This window comes from Lactuca serriola, chromosome 8, assembly GCF_051521515.1.
Source record: "Lactuca serriola cultivar US96UC23 chromosome 8, Lser_US96UC23_V15, whole genome shotgun sequence".
NCBI classification, from domain to species: Eukaryota; Viridiplantae; Streptophyta; class Magnoliopsida; order Asterales; family Asteraceae; genus Lactuca; species Lactuca serriola.
The window spans coordinates 227,718,256-227,738,765 of NC_136415.1; the positions used below are offsets into that span (position 1 = coordinate 227,718,256).

Sequence of the window (20,510 nt, forward strand, 5' to 3'; positions counted from 1 at the left end):
TGTCCATAAATTGCAAAAAATTAGCTGGAAAATAATAAAATTCTAATCGAAATATATAGCTAACTATGCACATATCAGTGTCAGTTAACACCTATTTACATGATCGACGGACCTTGGATACTCATTGCATGCTTATTGGGCCTGTAATAATATACATGTTAAATGGGCCTTAGTTGTCCTTTTACATAAATATATTGGGCCTAGGCATATATATATATATATATATATATATATATATATATATATATATATATATATATATATATATATATATATATATATAGGGTTAGGTTCATGTGAAACGACCTAATTTTGTGAGACCGTGAGACGCATTTTTTTATTTTTTTATTTTATTTTTTGTTAGTTAATTCAAGTTCCGAAAATAATATTAAAATTTTTTTTTCGATTTTTCCATTTATTTTTCGTTTTAAATTTATTTTTTAAAATATGTACAGTGTAATATTCTATTAGAATATTTCACGTATTTTTCAAAAAAAAAAAAGGGATTTTTTTTTATTTTTTATAGTTAATTCAAGTTCCGAAAATAATATTTAAAAAAAGAATTTTTAGATTTTTCCATTTATTTTGCATTTTAAAATTATTTTTTAGAATATGTCAGTGTAATATTCTATTAGAATATTTCACGTATTTAAAAAAAAAAAAAAAAAAAAAAAAAAAAAAAAAAAAAAAAAAAACTAGATTTTTTTTTATTTTTTTTAGTTAATTCAAATTCTGAAAATAATATTTAAAAAAAGAATTTTCGGATTTTTCCATTTATTTTGCATTTTAAAATTATTTTTAGATTTGGTCTCACAGTCTCACAAAATTAGAATGGTCTTAAATGAACCTGAACATATATATATATATATATATATATATATATATATATATATATATATATATATATATATATATATATATATTCTCATTCCTTTTGAGCCTAGAAATGACTACATGCTTAGTGGGCATCTGTTGTCCACTTACATGTTCATTGGGCATGGAATGTACCTTATATATGTTTCTTTTCACATAAATTCGATTAAGAATCTAGTGAGACGTGTCAGTTAACACCTATTGAGTGTACGATCGTAGCCTGTAGTTATAACCAGAGTCTTTTGGAAGGAGAGCGGGGATTTGTGTATAGATCTATACGGGGGTGACACCCCACACCTGAGTTGTTCGCTACAGTTAGACTAGACCAGTCTAGGGTGACAAAAACCTTACCTTATTCCGTCGGCGTCCAAAAATGCCACGACATGCGAAAGTGTCATTATCTAGTATGGTTATAATAACTCACTTAGAGGAATTAACGTTATAAATTTTACGGGAAACCATTCTCTTTTCTCTTCGGATTTCTCGGTAACATACTCGCGCTGGTACTAAGCCTCGGGGATTGAGATACCAACATTCTCTTACACATACAACATTGGGTTGTCTGGGGTCATTCCTTTTACATTCTCTTTATATTCTCTTTGATATTCTCTCCATACTCTCTTCACATTCCAGTAAACAATAAAACACATGCATTAATACAAGATTGGACACAAACATATCAAATTGTTTTAAGACAATATAGGATTTTCTGGTGTTTACAAAGTAACACAAATCATTTTCTCAAACATGCTTATGAACTCACCAACATTTTTATGTGGACATTTTTAAATTAACTTATATTCTCAAGAAACCATTGAGCAGGTTGGGTAGAAAAAAATTCATGGATATTACATTATGTTTCATCATACTTTGACTATTTTGGCATGTAATATTGAAATACAATACTTGATGTAAACAATGAATGTTGTTATATTACATGTGTGATGATGATGATGTTATGTTTCAATTATATACTCTGTGATGATACTACAAAGATGACATCACATCAAGCCCTCAGACGTTTCTGCCGTCTGGTTCAGGGGTGTGACAAAACTCATGCATGAGACCAAATACCCTAAGAAACTCTAGATCTGGAGTATATGACCCCAAGAAGGACTCAAGGATCCATAAAGTTACCAACTTTATGGAATCCATCCTTCCAAACTTTCACAATATGAAGAAGAAGGGACAAAGTGTTTAGATCTTCAAGCATGCAACTTAAATTTGGATCTTGAATGCTTGCAATGTTCTAGAATATGCATAAGAGGATGATGATGAGGTTTTCTTGTTGGAACAATGCACTAGAACACCTTCATCTTCTTCAAGCTACCAAAAGTGCCAAAATGAGCCAACAATCACCAAGAGATTTGAGCTTAGAGGGTGATTGAGGATGGGAATGAGCAAACCCTAGCCATCAGTTTCTTTTAAATAGGGCATAAAGCCTGAAAATTAATGTTTTGCCTCCAAATAGTCACCACATCGTGGCCAATATATTGCCACATCATGGGAACCGAAATGAGATGTGTAACCTACCAAACCATGCCAAGTGGTGGTGGTGCCTCCACCACATCGTGGCAACCCAAAAATCATAATTTTAACTTAACAAATATACCTCCAAGATCCGAATGTTACATTTATCGTTTCATTAGAAATGGTATTATGTTTGAATTATGGGTTGGAAGATCATCATTGATCATTATGTAATGACAAATAAGTATTAAATCAGTGTCAAGTCATTTGAGACTTATGTTTTTAAATAAAGAGTTAAAGTTTTCATAAGTACTTAATAGACTTATGAAAATGTAAGACTTTTTTTTTATTAATTCTAAATGGATTAAGAGGTGTTTAGGTGTAAATCAAGTTATTAGGACTTACTAATGTCATATATGACTAGTAGTAAAGTTTAATGGAGTTTGGCGATCATATGAACAAAGTATAATGGTCAAACGCATAAAATAAATGTATATTTGACTTTTTATGCACCTACAACATGAGTTCGGGAAGGCCTAAATGCGCTCGGGCGGCCCCAAGAGCATAATCTTGTCACACATATTTTTTGCTCATATCTTTTGCAACATACTCGAAATCGCACAATGATTTAGCGTGTGTTGTTTTATCATAGAGAATACATTGACATAATAAACTTTCAATTTTAGAATTAATATTTTAACAAATTACTTAATGAATCACTTAATAAGATTTTTATACATCTTTTGATGCCCTTAGGTGATATTATTGATGGAGAAGAGAGGTACTGAAAGCTTTCACATTTTCCTTGAAGGTTAACGAGTGTAGCTTTGGACCAAGATGAATTTACCAGGAGTACAAGTCCATATCTTATTTTCACACCTTATATTTGAATTATGATTGTTTACTTGAAGTTTGAGATTATATATACATCAACATATCTTAGAGTTATATTTCGCTTGTATGCTTATTGTTTCCTTACTTGCTATGTTTGTACTGTTGGTACTTATATGCAATCATAAACTGTTTTATAGATGTTTATATGTTGTTTTAAGAACAATATTGTGACATCCCCATTTTCACGGCCAAAAAAGACCGATGTTGTTTATGCTTTATAAAAATCAGAGTACTTCATTTTATAAAAATGTTGCGGAATTTGTTCCCAGAAAAACATGGTAAATACGTTATTAAAACATTTTCGAAGAAACGTATTTATTTCATTTTAAAACGTTTGGGATGTCATCGTTAATACAGAAACATAAGCATAAACAGAACTTACAATTATTTACACTAGTGATCTACATCTCTTTAAATCTCTCAGTGTAATGTCACTTCATATCAACACCTGTGATATAAATAAACTGAGTGGGTCAGGTTGGGAAACCTGGTGAGTACATAGGGTTTTCAACCCACAATAATATAATTATTATGTTTAAACAATCAAACAATCAACCCAATTACCCATCCTCATTATCTTCTTTATTCTTAAGGATCTACCCTAAGAATCAGCTATTTCTCATTCATTCATTCCTAAGGATCATCCTAAGGAAACAACATGAAGTCCATTGTTGCCAATGACACATTGGTCGAGCGCAGCTGCTAATATTGTCACTTAGGCTCAGCTGCCAGAATTAGGACATTTTCTATGAGGCGCTTCTGCCGGTATTGACCTTTAAACACTACTGTCATGGTCATAAGGCTCCTTATTAGGCGCAGCTGCCGATACTATCCTTGGAGCGCAGCTGCTAGGACGTTTACCGTAGATCTAAATCATCTACGGGTTATGGCGCAGCTGCCAGTGCTCATCTATAGGATACTAGGTCCACTGCTGCCAATGTATACCTATAGGGCACTAGGTCCGTACTACTAATGTTCCTCTATTTCAGCTTTTATCCATCATCATTCATCTACCCATGTTTTATCCAACATATTTTGTAGATATAAAATACTTTATACAGTTTACATCTTTTAAAACATGTATAAAAATCTTTCACCAGCATAGACAACAAGTATTCAGACAATATGCACACATAACACGTAATTTATATTAAAATACTTCATATCTATGTGTAAGATGAAAGAGACCATGCACTCACCTGATTAGGTGGTGATTCCGAACTCAGACAGCACTTCGTTATCTCAAAACAATTTTCCTCGACAAAACCTAGTATCAATACCACTAGGGTTTAGTTTTTAACGTTAACCACGACTAATTAATAGTCTAGCTATTATTACTATTATATAAGCGTTAAATAACACTCAATATAACTCATAATAATAGCCCAAATAATTATTTTAAGCTCCTAATAATGTTACTATAATTAAATAAAATCTATATTAAATATAGTATAGGCGTAGCTCACTTACAGCGAGTTTTTATTAAAAACCGGGCTTCGCTGGAGCAGCGTTTCCAAGCCGAAAACTTTTCTTCTCGGAGCCGTCGGGCGCTCCGGGGCTTTCTTCTCGTGCTAGGGAGGTTCCGTAGACTTGGGAGGGGTTTAGGGAGGCTAGAGAGAAGTTAGAGAGAGAAAGAAAGGCTTATGGTGTGAAGAAAATATGAGGAGTTCACCCTTGTATTTATAGGAAGTGTATAGTAAAGTAGTCTCCAAGCTTCGTCCGTAACTTTTGCGTACGAGCTCCGTTTTTGTCTGTCTTTTTACTGTTGAGTTCCTATTAATGAGATCTTCAACTTTCATTTAGACCTCGTTAGCTAATTCTCATTCTATCTCGGATTTACAAAACTGTATCGAATTCGTCGCGCTCGAAAAGTAGGGACTAAGCTTCGTTCATAACTTTCGCATACGAGCTCCATTTTTGTCTGTCTTTTTACCGTTGAGTTCCTATTAACGAGATCTTCAACTCTCATTTAGACCTCGTTGGCTAATTCTCATTCTATCTCGTATTTACGAAACTGTATCGAATTCGCCGCGCTCGAAAAGTAGGGACTAAGCTTCGTCCATAACTTTTGCATACGAGCTCTATTATCGACGTTCTTTATATCCACGCGTTGGTATTTACGAGTACTACAACTTTCATTTAGATCCCGTCGGATAAAAATCGACCGATCTAAAATTCAGATTTCGGGCTGTGCACTGCTATGCTAAATCTTAGAAAAATCATAACTTCCTCATACGAAGTCAGATTTGGGCGTTCTTTTTATTGATGTTCTTAGTTTAACATATTCTACGACTTTCGTTTAGATCGCTAAGGCTAAATCTCGCTCTATCATAAATTCACTATTTACGTTTCCCGGTATCGTGCTGGTTCCGTCGCGAAACTTCAACGGGTCATAACTTCTTCGTTATAACTCGGTTTTCGGCGTTCTTTATATGTACGAAAACCTTGTAACATACTCTACAACTTGGTTAAGATTATTTATTCTAAATAATCTTTTGTCGAAAAGTCGTTTTCGACCCCTATTGCCTTTAATTTGACTAGCCCAGATTTGCGGGCGTTACAATTATCTCCCCCTTAGGATGATTACGTCCCGGAATCATCAACAAAACAGGGTCGTATAATGACTCCATACGTCATCTCTTCATCCTAGGTAATAATTATAACTTCTACATTCCTTCGATTCTATCTCTTAAACTCATTGACTGTAAGAGTACTCGATCGTGCACCTGCTCTCTACCTCAGGTTAGACTCCAAATTATGACCTTCAAGTCACAATCTCGATCCTTGCTGGATACGAACTTGAGATAAGTTCTTTTATTACTACTATAGATCGATGTGTCATATTCTAATGACCTATCATCGTATGTTGCAACACTTAGACTTAGGTCTCTTAGAGTTAAATTCTAAAACAGACTATGCCTTCCTTCATGTTCTAATGTGATATAATCACACTTTAACATTAGGCATTTCTAGCCACCAACTTCTTTAACAACGAGTGTGATACTTCTATTGATCGCTTTGATTTCAACCGTTTGGTTTAAGTCGGACGCTACATCAAACTTGGTTCTCTGAACCACACAACATACTCATCGTAGTCGGACTCGATTCGATATGACCACTAGGGTCGGAATATCAACAATCTTCTTAGTCATTACCGAAACGATGGTAACAACACACTTGAATAAAACGAAATCAATTACTAGCTTCTTGGTAACCTTGTGACTTTCCCTGATCCAAGTGTGAGTCATGTGCTTCCGGTAGTATAGGCCTCTACTACCATCCACACCTACTCATACCCGTCCCAAGTATTGTCTCGCAGTTTTCCAAGTCACCATACAAGAAAATCACATAACAGTTTAACACATAAAATATCAAAACGAAGGTTTTATATTATTCCTTAAAATGTTTACATAGGTGTTCAAGTTCACCCTAAACTATGCCCCTAACAGGCTACATCGCGAGGTCCTATCTACACGATTACTCCATAGCTCGATCCTTGGATGTCAAGCATTAACTCTTGAATCTTCGCATTGTCATCTGCTTCGTCAAGAATCATTTGAAATGTTCTTGCCTTTTGCTTTGGCGGCACATATGGCTTTGTAGCCCCCTCTCTCTTTGGGTAGTCTTGCTTTCCTTTTTGGACCTTGAAGATCCTTCAAACTTCCGCTTCTCTCCTGACTTATCTTTTTCTAGACCATTTTCTCTTACCTGGGCCTCTACGTTCTTAGCTGCCCTAACAGCTGTTTTCAAGGTAGTTGCCATTTTGACCATTGGGCCAAAGTCAGTGGGCAGTCCGTTAGCAAACCTATCAATCTTGGAGAGTTTAGAAGGCAACAAGTAGGGGAATAGCTTCATCCTCTTGGTGAATGCGGTGGCATACTCATCAACACTCATCTTCCCTTTCTTCAGGTTCTGAAACTCGTTGTTTAGGTCTATCAGATCTATCTCCGAGCAGTACTGCATTTTCAACTATTCCAAGAACTCTTCCCATGACATCCTTAAGGCTTCTCCTCGTGGCATCGTATCTACCAATAGCTTCCACCAGCTCAAGACTCCAGTTTTCAGTTGTCTTACGGCGAAGACATTCTTCTGTTTCTCGCTACAGTCGCAGCTCTCAAACACCATTTCCATCTCGGAGATCCAATCCATAATCTCAACAGGCTTTGGGCTTCCTGAGAGACTTGGTGGTTTCGCACCCAAGAAATTCTTGTACATTCGCCCATCCTTGTCGTTTCTCCTCTCCAGGCCATCTTGAGTCCCCACTTGACTCACTTGGCGACTGTAGTTCCCTTCCTCCGATTGCTCGGGAATCAGCTCGGGTTGCTCATTGGGCATAGTAGGTTCGTCCCTATTCGACATCCTCCTCATTTCTTCCCTTTATTCAGTTCGCATAGCCCGAATCATGGCTTGAACTCTAGCCATCGTGACTGGCTCAGGTGCAACTTCTTCAACAACAGGTATTTGCTGAACCACTAGGGGTTGGTTCCTATTCTCATTTGCATTCACGTTTCCGCTACGGGTCCTTGCCATCTTGATCTATACACCGAATAAGGTGAATCTAGACCTTTACTTAGGATTGACGTTTAAATCATCCTTATCACTCCGAAACGTTTACATGCTAGTTCTAATATCGTAGTCGTACGTTTAGAATCCTAAACATATAAGGTTTCCAGATCCGGTCGGCAACAGACCATAGATCCGAATAAATAACAGCATATAAGGCATAAAGCATTTAGCACATAAAAGCATTTTAGGCATAATTCCTAAAATAAGCTAGTGCTCACACCTCACAATCATCGCTTAGCATTCTAAGTTTAAGTCTAGAAATAAATCCATATTCCTAGTTCGCTTAAACTAATGCTCTGATACCAACTGTGACATCCCCATTTTCACGGCCAAAAAAGACCGATGTTGTTTATGCTTTATAAAAATCAGAGTACTTCATTTTATAAAAATGTTGCGGAATTTGTTCCCAGAAAAACATGGTAAATACGTTATTAAAACATTTTCGAAGAAACGTATTTATTTCATTTTAAAACGTTTGGGATGTCATCGTTAATACAGAAACATAAGCATAAACAGAACTTACAATTATTTACACTAGTGATCTACATCTCTTTAAATCTCTCAGTGTAATGTCACTTCATATCAACACCTGTGATATAAATAAACTGAGTGGGTCAGGTTGGGAAACCTGGTGAGTACATAGGGTTTTCAACCCACAATAATATAATTATTATGTTTAAACAATCAAACAATCAACCCAATTACCCATCCCCATTATCTTCTTTATTCTTAAGGATCTACCCTAAGAATCAGCTATTTCTCATTCATTCATTCCTAAGGATCATCCTAAGGAAACAACATGAAGTCCATTGTTGCCAATGACACATTGGTCAAGCGCAGCTGCTAATATTGTCACTTAGGCTCAGCTGCCAGAATTAGGACATTTTCTATGAGGCGCTTCTGCCGGTATTGACCTTTAAACACTACTGTCATGGTCATAAGGCTCCTTATTAGGCGCAGCTGCCGATACTATCCTTGGAGCGCAGCTGCTAGGACGTTTACCGTAGATCTAAACCATCTACGGGTTGTGGCGCAGCTGCCAGTGCTCATCTATAGGATACTAGGTCCACTGCTGCCAATGTATACCTATAGGGCACTAGGTCCGTACTACTAATGTTCCTCTATTTCAGCTTTTATCCATCATCATTCATCTACCCATGTTTTATCCAACATATTTTGTAGATATAAAATACTTTATACAGTTTACATCTTTTAAAACATGTATAAAAATCTTTCACCAGCATAGACAACAAGTATTCAGACAATATGCACACATAACACGTAATTTATATTAAAATACTTCATATCTATGTTTAAGATGAAAGAGACCATGCACTCACCTGATTAGGTGGTGATTCCGAACTCAGACAGCACTTCGTTATCTCAAAACAATTTTCCTCGACAAAACCTAGTATCAATACCACTAGGGTTTAGTTTTTAACGTTAACCACGACTAATTAATAGTCTAGCTATTATTACTATTATATAAGCGTTAAATAACACTCAATATAACTCATAATAATAGCCCAAATAATTATTTTAAGGTCCTAATAATGTTACTATAATTAAATAAAATCTATATTAAATATAGTATAGGCGTAGCTCACTTACAGCGAGTTTTTATTAAAAACCGGGCTTCGCTGGAGCAGCGTTTCCAAGCCGAAAACTTTTCTTCTCGGAGCCGTCGGGCGCTCCGGGGCTTTCTTCTCGTGCTAGGGAGGTTCCGTAGACTTGGGAGGGGTTTAGGGAGGCTAGAGAGAAGTTAGAGAGAGAAAGAAAGGCTTATGGTGTGAAGAAAATATGAGGAGTTCACCCTTGTATTTATAGGAAGTGTATAGTAAAGTAGTCTCCAAGCTTCGTCCGTAACTTTTGCGTACGAGCTCCATTTTTATCTGTCTTTTTACTGTTGAGTTCCTATTAATGAGATCTTCAACTTTCATTTAGACCTCGTTAGCTAATTCTCATTCTATCTCGGATTTACAAAACTGTATCGAATTCGCCGCGCTCGAAAAGTAGGGACTAAGCTTCGTCCATAACTTTCGCATACGAGCTCCATTTTTGCCTGTCTTTTTACCGTTGAGTTCCTATTAACGAGATCTTCAACTCTCATTTAGACCTCGTTGGCTAATTCTCATTCTATCTCGTATTTACGAAACTGTATCGAATTCGCCGCGCTCGAAAAGTAGGGACTAAGCTTCGTCCATAACTTTTGCATACGAGCTCTATTATCGACGTTCTTTATATCCACGCGTTGGTATTTACGAGTACTACAACTTTCATTTAGATCCCGTCGGCTAAAAATCGACCGATCTAAAATTCAGATTTCGGGCTGTGCACTGCTATGCTAAATCTTAGAAAAATCATAACTTCCTCATACGAAGTCAGATTTGGGCGTTCTTTTTATTGATGTTCTTAGTTTAACATATTCTACGACTTTCGTTTAGATCGCTAAGGCTAAATCTCGCTCTATCATAAATTCACTATTTACGTTTCCCGGTATCGTGCCGGTTCCGTCGCGAAACTTCAACGGGTCATAACTTCTTCGTTATAACTCGGTTTTCGGCGTTCTTTATATGTACGAAAATCTTGTAACATACTCTACAACTTGGTTAAGATTATTTATTCTAAATAATCTTTTGTCGAAAAGTCGTTTTCGACCCCTATTGCCTCTAATTTGACTAGCCCAGATTTGCGGGCGTTACAAATATATACATAGTTTTTGGAAAACAAAATTTTAAGCATTCTTATGTGCATACATATAATATGGAAGATTGTGGGTGTCTCTCATGCTACTCATAGGTTTGGCCAAATTTTATGGGTCGTTAAGACTGTATGTGAGTATATTTTTTAGATAATCCTCACGTTGCACATGTTGGGCTAGCTATCCCTTGTGTGGCATAATATGATGTTTCACAAGTGCACAGTCTATAAATGAGCAAAAAGGAGGAAATTATCTCATGGAGATCGAGAGGGAAATGGGAGGAAATTATCTTATTAGCTCGATGTTAACCATCTACTTTGGTGATGTGAACTTTATGAGATAGACAAGGGTTGTGAGTACATCCATGCATTCCTTATTGAGTTTGTAGAATTATTTTGTGCTTACCTTTTTTATGATTATTTTTGTTGTTGATATTTGTCAACCAATGTTTAGCCTTTGAGTATATTGGGAGATATGGGTTATATATTACCCATTTTGGTTGTTTTGGGTTATTAGAACACTTTCATATTTAGTTAGGTCACTAAATCCCCAACATCATCATCCTCGGGTGACAATCATGAAACCCTTTAGAAATCAAAGATCTTGCCTCAAAAATCTTATATTTGATCTGAAAAGAACCCTTATGATCGACAATCCCGAGATTTAGGTTGCATTAGGTTTCTCGATATGTTGGCGGTGGACATTAAGTTGCTCAATCTGGTTTTGTCGATCGAAATCCTCTTTCTTCTCCTACGGCTTGTTAGTTCCAATTTGCAGGTTTCGGTTTTAGTTAGGTTTGATTTGCAGGCTTAGGGATTGATCTTTGATGTTTGATTTTTCCGAATTTGCAGATTTAGGATGTTGTCGGATCTGTATGGAGGAAAGGAGTGGGGGTGGGTTCAATGATGGTCAATGGTGAGGCGAAAGACGATAGAGAAATGAGTGAAAGAGAGAAAGCAAGATGAATGTGCTTATGCTTGGGGTTAGGGCTCATTTGTTTAAAAAAATAATTTTTTAACTATAAACAAATCAATATATAATTAATAAATAAAAAATGAAAAAAAATGAAAAAGAAAAAGAAAAGGGGAAGATAGTCATTTTATGTCTGCGAGGGATGTAACATGCATCTTTTAATGATATGAGAGACGATCCGAGTTATTTCGGAGCATTTTTCAACTTTACCCACGGTTTCACATACAAAAAAGCTTTACGGGTTGACGTTATTTTTCAAATTTGTCAAAAGTCGCCTTGAAGACATCGAAATCGTTTGACCCGCTTTTCGTATGTTTAGGAGGTTGTTGTAAATTCCTCCAAATTCGTTGCATTTTAGTCGAATATCGCGCCACTTCGAGCTAATTTGATCGTGATTTCGGTTTTCACTTCCCGTTAACTCATAAAACACCGCACAAACTTTCTCCCAAAAACAATCGTAAGTTTGACTATCACCTTCGATTGGGTCTTGGGAAACCGAAATCCATGCATCTGCTAGCTTTGCTTCTTCCTCTTTTGTCCATGGGACTCTTTCTTGGGTGATGGTGGGTCGAACTGATTTTTTTTTTCCTTTTTTCTTTTCAGGTTGAGGTGGTGGTGAATGTTGAGTTTCAGAAACAAAATCTGACAAATGAGGAGGTTGTGATGGTTGTGGTTGTGATGGATATGGTTAGAATTGTTGTTGGAATTGTTAGAAATCTTAATATTGTAGAAGTTGTTGTTGTTGGAAGGCCATTGTTGTTGGAAAAACGTTGTCTGTTGGATAGGGGAACCGTTTTGAAGCAATTTGACAAAACCACCTTGAGGTGATCCCATAGTCGGGAATTGCCGAGGGGTTGTATCTAACACAAAAACGTTATCGGGTTTGCAATTTTTATAGTTTTGGAGGGGTATTTTGGTTGGGCTCCATGGTTTTGGTTGTGAAAATATTGTTGTGAAAATATTGTGTGTATTTTGTGTATAAAATGAAAAAATAATGGTGTAAGAAATAAGTTTTATATAGGTAAAATTGGTATGTAAAAAATATTATTTAAAAAAAATAAAAAAATTGGCCATCAGAAACGGCTTGTCAAACGGTCAAGAAGGGGAAAGATCCCTATTGGGCGTTGCGTTTCGTGGTCTGAAGAACGAATGACAAGGACAACAATCGATCACGACCGGTCGGGATAGTGTGCACGTTCGTGGTCGTGGTCCAGCTCAACCATGGACTCCTCCGTGATATGTATACCGTTTGGTCTAAGAAAGATCAAAACTATCTCGTAACTATGACTAACAAATTCCAACCATGTTCATTACATGATCAAACCAAACGTAACTATTTAACTACCATTACTTTTTACAAATGTTAACAAAATTAGACTTATCACCTTATTAAAATAGAACAAGGCACAACATTATGCAACAAAAAAGAAAAAACCAAATGCGCCCAAGCGATCTATCAGCTTGGATCGCATGTCTTCTTGCACGTTGAGTACTAATCGTCACCAAGTTATACGAATTTGGATAAGTATACAAAGATGCTTGTGTATTCCCAAAAAGACCCCCATACACCATTTCCCCAAGCATCCCCGTTGTTGGACTTGTAGGGTTTATCACATTTTGTGCATGTTGTTGGTATCCACGGTGATTAACTTGTTCAGTCGGGCCCCTAACCACCCCACAACTTGGACTCACGGGTCTACGTGGGATCGACATCTCCAAATCTAGACTCTTTTCTTCTGATTGAGGTTTTGCGGTTTGGCCCTGACTGTATAGTGGTACTAGGGTTTTCTGAGAAATATCGTGTTTGCATACAGGACATTGTGTGTTGTGTTTGTTTGGGGTTTCTGGTGAAGTGTTTTGGTGTTGGATCCATTTGTATATACAGGGCCAACAATAAAGGTGGCCACACAGTGTCACCACCGGATCTTGGACAGAGTCTAGACAAATATTGCAGTCAAAACCGGCGGAAGGACTATTCTCGGACTCGTCAATAGATTCTGATAATGGTTTCCATTTGTCCGAAGTGGTTTCACTATCCTTGACAAAATTTGTTTGAGGGATGGTTTCTTGAGGATATTGCTCCATTGCCATTTGATTTGATTGTTTGATGTTGATATCTGAAATGCAAAAAGAAAAATAAGTGTCTTTTCGGTTGAACGTAGTGCAATATATATATATATATATATATATATATATATATATATATATATATATATATATATATATATATATATATATATATATATAAAGTACATTTTAAAGAAAACAAAGCAATTCTCACATGATAGATCTTCTAGATGGTTTCTTGTTTTGAGTGAAAATACCATTAAAGAGTTTTGAGAGATAAGACTAAGAGGACCACTCACCACATGGCCCAACGTGCAAGAGTAAAGTTTATTTATTTTGTCTATAAAAGTAAAGTACAATTTATCCATATATTGAATCGAGGTTTTAATGTCCTTTTATAAAAGCAATAATAAATAACATTTTTCTTAATATTGTTATAGATATTTCCTAAGTTATTCCTTTTTTTTAATTGATTTTCAATCATTATTAAAATAATTCGTATTTATATCAGAACGATTTTAACTAAGATAAAATTTCGTACTTTTGCTTAAATTTGTATCTCACCACAGGAATTCTCAATCCTTGATTTGCATTATCTTGTTTTTCAATAAAAACCATATTAAAATTATTAAATTATCTAGCCATTACAATTTTTGCATAACAAAAAAAAAAAAAAAAAAAAAAAAAAAAAAACAGAAAGCACCTCATTAATAATTACACAAAGCAGTAGAAAAATTCAACTAACAATAAAAAATTCTTCATTCAAAACAGAAAATGATGGCAAATCCATCAGAAGTAAAACTGAGTCAACACAGTGATTTAACTCGTTATGAACTAATGAACATGGATTTTAAAAATCAGAAACAGAGATGAATCAAAGATACATAATATCCATCTCTATTTCAACATCTTCCCAAATGCAAATCTGGATTCTTTAAATTCGAATCGAATAACAATAAGCATAAAAATGCAAAGAAAAAGAGACAAAACTCACCGATTAAACGCTGATTTAGAGATTGTCTTTGAAATTGTTAAGATCTTTGAAGGCGGATTCAATGAGAGAAATGTTGGTTGTTGAGTAGATGAGATATGGAAGATGAGAGAAAATGTATTTGGTTTCGGTTGATTTTATATAGTGAGAAAAAGGAAAGAATTTGTGAAATAAAATAATATAAAAAAAAGGGAAAAGAGGAAATTAATAAAATGACGTGGCGTGGGGTTACTGACTTACTGTGCTGCTACGTAACGGCCAACGCGGTCTTCTAGCAAGCTTATCCAGACGACGTGGACCTCTTTTGCTTACCACGTCTTAATTAATAAACTAATATATCGTTAAACATAAAATAAAATATAAAAATAAAATTAATAAACTAATAATTGAACAATTTTGTTAGGTTCAAATATGTTATGTATATATAGCATTATAGCAATATATTTCATTATTTGTTGTAGGATAAATTTTATGGCGTAATTACATATTAAATACTATATTTTCAAGGTCATTTCGTTAATTGAAAATCAATGGACGTAGAAACCACCCAACTCAAAACTAAAGGCCACTTTTTTGCTACAGTTGGTGTTCGATTTTGACGCACTTCTAGATTTTCTCTCTTTCAAAGTCCTAAAGTCCTCGTCAGAGCATGTGACAATAAAATTCTTTGTATGTTTTGAAATTTTAACACGTTAGTTTTTTTTATATATTGAAACTATAACTGTATGCAAGTGTTTGGTCACTTCTAGATCTTCTCTCTTTCATAATCCTCGTCAGAGCATGTGACAAATAATTTCTTTCTATGCTTTGAAATTTCGATACACTAGTTTTTATGCATTGATGCAACTCTATGCTAGTGTTGGTTTACATTAGTGACATCGGTTGATAAGGTCAAATGTGATTTTATATATGTTGATTCTTCTGAAAAGATAATTTTAGATTTTATATACATATTATATAGTATCAGAATCGATATTTGCAACCTTTATGACACATCTTTGTTTATACTTCTCAAGTCGCTTTTTAAGAGGGAGCGTGTTACTATATCCAACATTGCTGTGGTACGGTCGTACATATCTCTATATATGTTTCGTCTCCTATGTTTATTAAAAGATTTTTGTGAAAATACAATCTTAGACTTTACATATATCTTACATTTTACAAAAGAACTTCATAAACATTGTACTTTGTGGTTGATTAAATGTTTTGAATATGTATATAACTAGGTGTTGCATCCGGTGCAATGGAATCGAACTTGTATCTTGATATCGAAAGTACGTCATATCTAATATAACGACATAGAGAAATGACTAACGTACTTTATAAAGAATAGGAAATGACTAACGTACTTTATAACGACATAGAGAAAAATGTATCTTGATATCAAAAGTACGTCATATCTAATATATGTCAGACTGGGAGAAATTGATATTATTATATAGATATAAAGGAGGTTGTCTCAATGATATATGTTGATTTATATTATTATATAGATATAAAGGTGTAGTGGTGTTGATTCTGATGGCTTGTGCGGAATTAGAAAGATCTAGTGATTCATCATACAAATTCAAGAACACAAGGAGTAAATAAATCTTTGTAAGCTCTTATTAGATCTAGAAAGATTATACAAATGGGTTTGTATACAAATTCTCTCTCTAGTCTAACACTCCAAAATGATTCCTTCCATAATAGGAGTCACTCACATCCTATTTATAGGAAAGACTCAACCCATTTACACATACAAAGAGGAAAGCCTAAAACAATACATCCAAGCACGACTTTGCACCCTAACATTCTCCCCCTCAAAGTTAGGATTGGATGTCCGACTTTAATCTCCAACGAGCTAGCGCGATCAAGACCAAACTCCCCCTCGAAGTAACACTGGTCTTCAAATCCGCAAATGAATATTCGACAAACCCGAGAAGCTTCGAATACCCATCATTCTCCCCCTTTTTATAATCAAAAAATGATTATAAAACCCACTAAGGATGAGAAGTGCCCGAGGAATAGTCTTCACAAAACTCCCCCTTGATGTGTACCAAAAATGAATCACCAAAAATCTTGCACGGAAAAACAATCACGAAAAAGCCACAAAAATTTTCAATTTATGAAAAATTTTGACTTTTTGGGTGAAAGTTGCAAGATCTTTCAAAATCCGGGTAGAAACTGTCACTTTCTGAAACTTGCAGGGACCCGTTGCTTCCAAAACAGCCAAATATGCAAAACTCTCCCCCTTTTCCAAAGATGGGTAGAAAGCGTCAATTTGCACAAACTGCAGGGACCAGAAATGCACAATCTTCAATTTTCAGCAAAATATAGTCCTTTTTCGAATTTGGGTGAAAACTGCAAAAAATTCGAAGTTTCAGGGACCATTTTCGAAAATTCTGCCCTTTTTCACAAACATACAAAGACCATGCCCAAATATGCGAAACACCAAAAAAATTTCGAAGTTGGGCGAAAAGTGTCAAACATTCGAAACTTGTGTTAATTTTCGAAGTGTCGACAAATCGAAGGTTCAGGGGCTGTTTTCGAAACTTTGTCATTTCCTCAATTCTTTCGAAGACCCCAATTCACGAAGATTTTATCATATGCAAAACTAACGAAACACCAGGGACCATTTTCGAAACTTCATGTTTTCCTTATAAAATCATCAGCACCCTTCGTTAAATGCAAAGCAACCCTTCGTATGAAATCAACAACCCAAAATCAAGATGCAATTTGTATGGATTTTTCATACCCCTTCGTTACAAACAATTTGAAGATCGTAGCATCCAAAACAATCCTTCGTATCTCGTTTTTTTTTTTTTTTTTTAAGGTCTTCGTTCCAATTCCAGGAACCCTTCGTTTTCCCAATTATACCCAAAACTCACGAATGCGAAGCAGACGAAGACTCTGAATGTACAGTAACCTCTTAATCGTCCCTCTGAATCAGACTATCGACAATTGAATCCCGATGCAAACAACATCAAAATCAAATTATCTAATTGTTCGATTTTTCGTCATCTGTTCCCAATCAATCATCGACAATACCAATATCAATAATCGATCCATTTATCATCGATCCAGATCTTCGAAGCTACATCATCAACTGTGACTCACCAACCCTTCGAAAATCGACTTCAAAATCAATCATATGCCCCAATTCCAAAATCGTTGTCTTCAACAGCAAAGTTCAGCCCACAAATTAGAAATCAATTCTAAATCTTCAATTTTGACTATATGACTTTCAATTCCTATAGAACCATCATCGAAAATTGTTTGATTAAAATCAGTAAGCATCGAACCTAGACAAATCGATTCAATCCCAGTTCTTCAACATTTCGACTTTCCCAGTCCAATCTTCGAGATCGACATACTTGTTGTAAACCAAATACAATTTCAGTCAAAATCAAAATTGCTTCTAGATTCATCAAGAACTGAAATTTGACTTTCAACTGATGAATATCAATTTCTCAAAAGTCTTTTGATTTGAAAAACAAACATCAATCCTTTCGATTTGAACTCAAATCGAATTTTGATTCTAAATCATTAATAATGAACACTTGATTCAAACTTAATCATAATCGATTTTATGATTAAAGAAGTTATATAGAATCGATTCATCAGCAAAGATTCCCAGATACTTCCAATCGATTAATAAGAAAATGAAATCGAAACTTTAATACAAAATTGGAACTTAAGGATTCGTAGATCAAAACGAGATGCAAGAAAACTTGAAATGTACAACTCGTTTAAGCGTAAACCGGTGATCTACGAACAATATGACTTGAATCAATTTTATCAGATTGTTTGGCTCAATTCTTGATTTATGGGCTCAAATTTCCGATTAATGAACAGTGACGAATTCAACAATTGGGCTCAATCATGATGATGAACAGTAACAGATAACTAGAGATCCAATCTTAGACAATACGAATTTTTGGGCTCAAGATACAAATTCAAAACAAAATTAAAGGTTTGATTTGGGCTTGATCTAAAAAAAATATTGTTGGATCATCAATGGGGTAAAAACGGATTAGATCCAACGAAGCAAATCGATCAAAAATGAAAAACGCAAAGTACGAATCGAAATCATGGATGTTTTGGAATCCATTTGAAAATTTGAGATACCTTTTTGATGAATCGAGTTCCGTTTTCAACAAACGAATCAAATTTGGAAGATCTTGGTTCTTTTGTCGGAATGAGAAAATCTCCAAATCGAACTTTGTACCAACCACCATGCGAGATGTACAACTCGTTCTTCGTGTTCTTCGTGTTCTTCATCAAACCAAGAACATCTTCAAAAGAACCACCAACACATTTGGGTTTTGACTTCAAATTCAATTCAACACTTAGAGATTGTTGCTTTGGAACCCAAATTTGCTTCATGGATTTTGGCTTCACAACATATGACGATTTTTGTGAGTAAACCCGCTTGTTCTTCCGATTCATCTTCCTCTTCTTTTTCTTTCTCATCTTTTTGCATCTTGAAGACTTGACTTCATGAACAAACCCACTTTCAACAACATGAACATTTTGAGTTTGAATCAAATCTTTTGGAGTTTGATATTTGTGATTTTCTTGGATCACCGACTTTCGATAAGGAATCATTCCTTCAAACGAATCACAAGAACACAAAATATCATCGGTTTGAACTCCAATTGAGCAAAAAACTTTTTCATCTTGAGAATCAACTTGAACTCCTTTTTCTTGAACATCAAGAACATCACATTGAACTCCATTATCAAGAACTTCAAGAAATTTAAGAGCACGAAGATCATTTGGGTCTTCAATAAGAGAAACATATTTCTTATTGAACAAATCTCTTTCTTCTCCTTCCTTTTGATTTCTACTACAAACTAATATGGACAAGGCAATTTTATTCAACCATGCAATCTTACAAATTGGTTGAAATACCAAGCTTCCATGATCATCCTTCAAACCTCCATAAGAAACCATATTACCCCATGAAATCAATTTGCTTAACACCAACCCATAAAATTGATCTTCATTGACTTTGTATTTCACATCTTTAACAATCACAATCCAAGAATCATATGGCAAACCCACCATGATCACAAAAACTTGAAGATTTCTAGAGAGAGAAAGTGATTTTGAATGGGTTTTCTAGAGAGATAAAGTGATACAAACAAGTATTCTAGAGAGAGAAAGTCGAATTATGGATCAAATCAAAGAAAAATTCGACTTCTAGAACACAAAAACACTCTCTAAACACGAAAATCAATGAACAATAAGAATCACCAAATCAAAATAGCCATCAAGGATCAATTCTTGATGAAAATCAAGAACACCCGCTCTGATACCAATTGTAGTGGTGTTGATTCTGATGGCTTGTGCGGAATTAGAAAGATCTAGTGATTCATCATACAAATTCAAGAACACAAGGAGTAAATAAATCTTTGTAAGCTCTTATTAGATCTAGAAAGATTATACAAATGGGTTTGTATACAAATTCTCTCTCTAGTCTAACACTCCAAAATGATTCCTTCCATAATGAGAGTCACTCACTTCCTATTTATAGGAAAGACTCAACCCATTTACACATACAAAGAGGAAAGCCTAAAACAATACATACAAGCACGACTTTGCACCCTAACAAAAGGAGGTTGTCTCAATGATATATGTTGATTTACAATGGGTATTATGTACCAAAATTAGAATATAAAATAGACTAAACTATTTAATTAATTATAAAAATAAAACATAATAAAAACTAATCTATGTAAATGCGAATACTTAAAAAAAACATTGTAAAATAAGTTGTAAGATATATGATTTCCAAACAAAATATCTAAAAGCATATACAAACAAAATGGGAAAATGACTCTGAAGGGTAAATAACCTTTGCGTTTGTTCTCGTTTAGTCATTTTCTATTCTTTTGTATCCAATATATCATCGAACTTGTTGTTTGTGTTCAGCATAATCCTTTTAACCGACTTTTGACCGGCTATCACCTATGATAGTCGGTCAAAGGA

At 35.0% G+C, this 20,510-nt stretch overlaps 1 protein-coding gene and 2 long non-coding RNA genes across 3 annotated transcripts; all 3 read right to left on the minus strand.

The window, feature by feature from the left end:
* Nucleotides 1-3,556: 3,556 nt before the first annotated feature.
* On the minus strand, nucleotides 3,557-5,018 carry LOC145070873 (uncharacterized). Its single transcript, XR_013690118.1, has 3 exons — nucleotides 4,708-5,018; nucleotides 4,437-4,504; nucleotides 3,557-3,685 (listed from the first exon to the last, which is right to left on the minus strand). It is a non-coding gene; the product is annotated as an uncharacterized LOC145070873 (long non-coding RNA).
* A 3,245-nt stretch (nucleotides 5,019-8,263) lies between these two features.
* LOC145071011 (uncharacterized) lies at nucleotides 8,264-9,833 on the minus strand. Its single transcript, XR_013690185.1, has 3 exons — nucleotides 9,415-9,833; nucleotides 9,144-9,211; nucleotides 8,264-8,392 (listed from the first exon to the last, which is right to left on the minus strand). It is a non-coding gene; the product is annotated as an uncharacterized LOC145071011 (long non-coding RNA).
* A 2,958-nt stretch (nucleotides 9,834-12,791) lies between these two features.
* Nucleotides 12,792-14,667, minus strand: LOC145068802 (E3 ubiquitin-protein ligase RMA1H1-like). The gene is made up of 2 exons (XM_079015796.1): nucleotides 14,538-14,667; nucleotides 12,792-13,593 (listed from the first exon to the last, which is right to left on the minus strand). The coding sequence occupies exon 2, from the start codon at nucleotides 13,565-13,567 to the stop codon at nucleotides 12,866-12,868; it is 702 nt and encodes a 233-aa protein (XP_078871922.1). The 5' UTR covers nucleotides 13,568-13,593; nucleotides 14,538-14,667; the 3' UTR covers nucleotides 12,792-12,865.
* Nucleotides 14,668-20,510: the final 5,843 nt, after the last annotated feature.